Raw genomic sequence first — 1,572 nt, forward strand, 5'->3', positions numbered from 1 at the left:
CTATATTTAGGTAGCAGTTGTTTTGGCGCCTCACTGTCATTTGCTTGGGGCACCTTCGAAGTGAAATTAAGGGGCACTGTCTCGGTCAGGGTACATTCGTCTCATCTCCTCCTCTTCCTCTCTCCTTACTTCGAAACCCAACCTTCTAGTCAAGTGAGATCTCTTATGTGGGCTGGTTCATTGTTCGCTTATTTGATTTCACCTCTTCACTTCTTCAACACTCCATCTTCCGGCTACCCACCCATCCACTATCCCAGTCACACACTCATCGGTCAACACACTTACACTCACTCATTTGCCTTCCTTCGTTGATCTTGCCTCTCCTTCAGTTGAAAATGGACAAATGGTGGAGGGAGAAGGAAAGACCCCAATGTCTGATCAGACATCCGACGCGAGGAGAAACTTTGGAGAATGGGAAGTGGAGGACTGGCCAAGCTGACATGACCATAAATTTAAATGGCACAAAGTTTTAAATCAGATGGAGGCGGCTCGTCTCCAATGTAGCCAGACTCGAGATTCACACCTGCAGACACAAAAGAGGGGGATGTGTCAAGCGGAGCGACGCAATGAAAGTAGCAACCGGGGAAGTGGAAGGCGAGACATAGGTCCTATGCTTGTGGGCGTAGCCAACGAACACTTACTGTCAGTAGACAGTCAGTATGTTAAGGATGTCCACCCCCACTTATTCACTCCTTCGATGGTCGACCAAAACGACCTGTCACCAAGTCGCTGTATTGCATGTGTTGGCTTTCGCTTTCGTAGTTACTCACGCATTCAACTCCACCAATGCCAAAAACAGGCGGTACCGACTGAGGGGTGACATGTGGAATCCACAAATCTGACGCATGACGCACAAGGCTGTAGATCTACCGAGTCCCTTGCTTTTCGAATTACAAGCTAATGTAGAAGAGTCCTCCTGCCCTACTTATGCTACCTATCCTGAAATCCCTCCCTAAACTTATACAAAACAAATTCTGGAATAGTGTGGGTTTTACAGTGCTCAAAGCTAACTTAAAGTCTGTAGAATCCTTAACCAGGAATTTATTGCTTTTGTTGCACACACAAGTGAATAAATTGGAATTCTGAAGTCACTTCTGCAAAATGAACTGTCCGTGATGTTTTACCCTTATTAATTGAAAAGAAGGACCTTTATCTAAGTTTACATTGCTCCATTGGTGGAAACTTATCGCCTCTTGGAGAAGGTAATCAGCTAACTTATTTGAGGGGTTATTAGCTGGACAGACGTCAGAGAATAGAAAATGGAAGAAACAGCCTTTGATCTCACATTTTAACGCCCATCCAATCGTGCTAACTTTTGAAATCAGAAGGTATTGTCAAAAGTACAATAAAGGTTGTGGCCTTAAGATGATTTTCTTGAACAAACGTTGTCTCTATCTCTACGTTGTGCTCTGTCTGCTAAATGCAAGCGTGAAGAAGGATTTATTCATAAATATCGGCATTGCATAAATGCACTTTAGGCTATCTCGATAACAAATTTGATAATTTTATTCATTACCCAAACAAAAAATACATAATTCCAAACCAATATTTTGCAGACAATCTAATTAAGTC

General features: G+C 43.0%; 1 protein-coding gene across 1 annotated transcript; it reads right to left on the reverse strand. All coding sequences in view use genetic code 11, as the record gives it.

Annotated features, from left to right (window-relative positions):
- Nucleotides 1–287: 287 nt before the first annotated feature.
- EGR_10059 (hypothetical protein) lies at nt 288–847 on the reverse strand (the record flags this gene model as incomplete). The annotated part of the gene is made up of 2 exons (XM_024499308.1): nt 288–402; nt 771–847. 2 exons carry the CDS (start codon nt 845–847, stop codon nt 288–290), a joined length of 192 nt encoding a protein of 63 aa, XP_024346288.1.
- Between the last annotated feature and the right edge of the window lie 725 nt (nt 848–1,572).

Source organism: Echinococcus granulosus (assembly GCF_000524195.1).
Source record: "Echinococcus granulosus chromosome Unknown EG_S00186, whole genome shotgun sequence".
NCBI classification, from domain to species: domain Eukaryota; kingdom Metazoa; phylum Platyhelminthes; class Cestoda; order Cyclophyllidea; family Taeniidae; genus Echinococcus; species Echinococcus granulosus.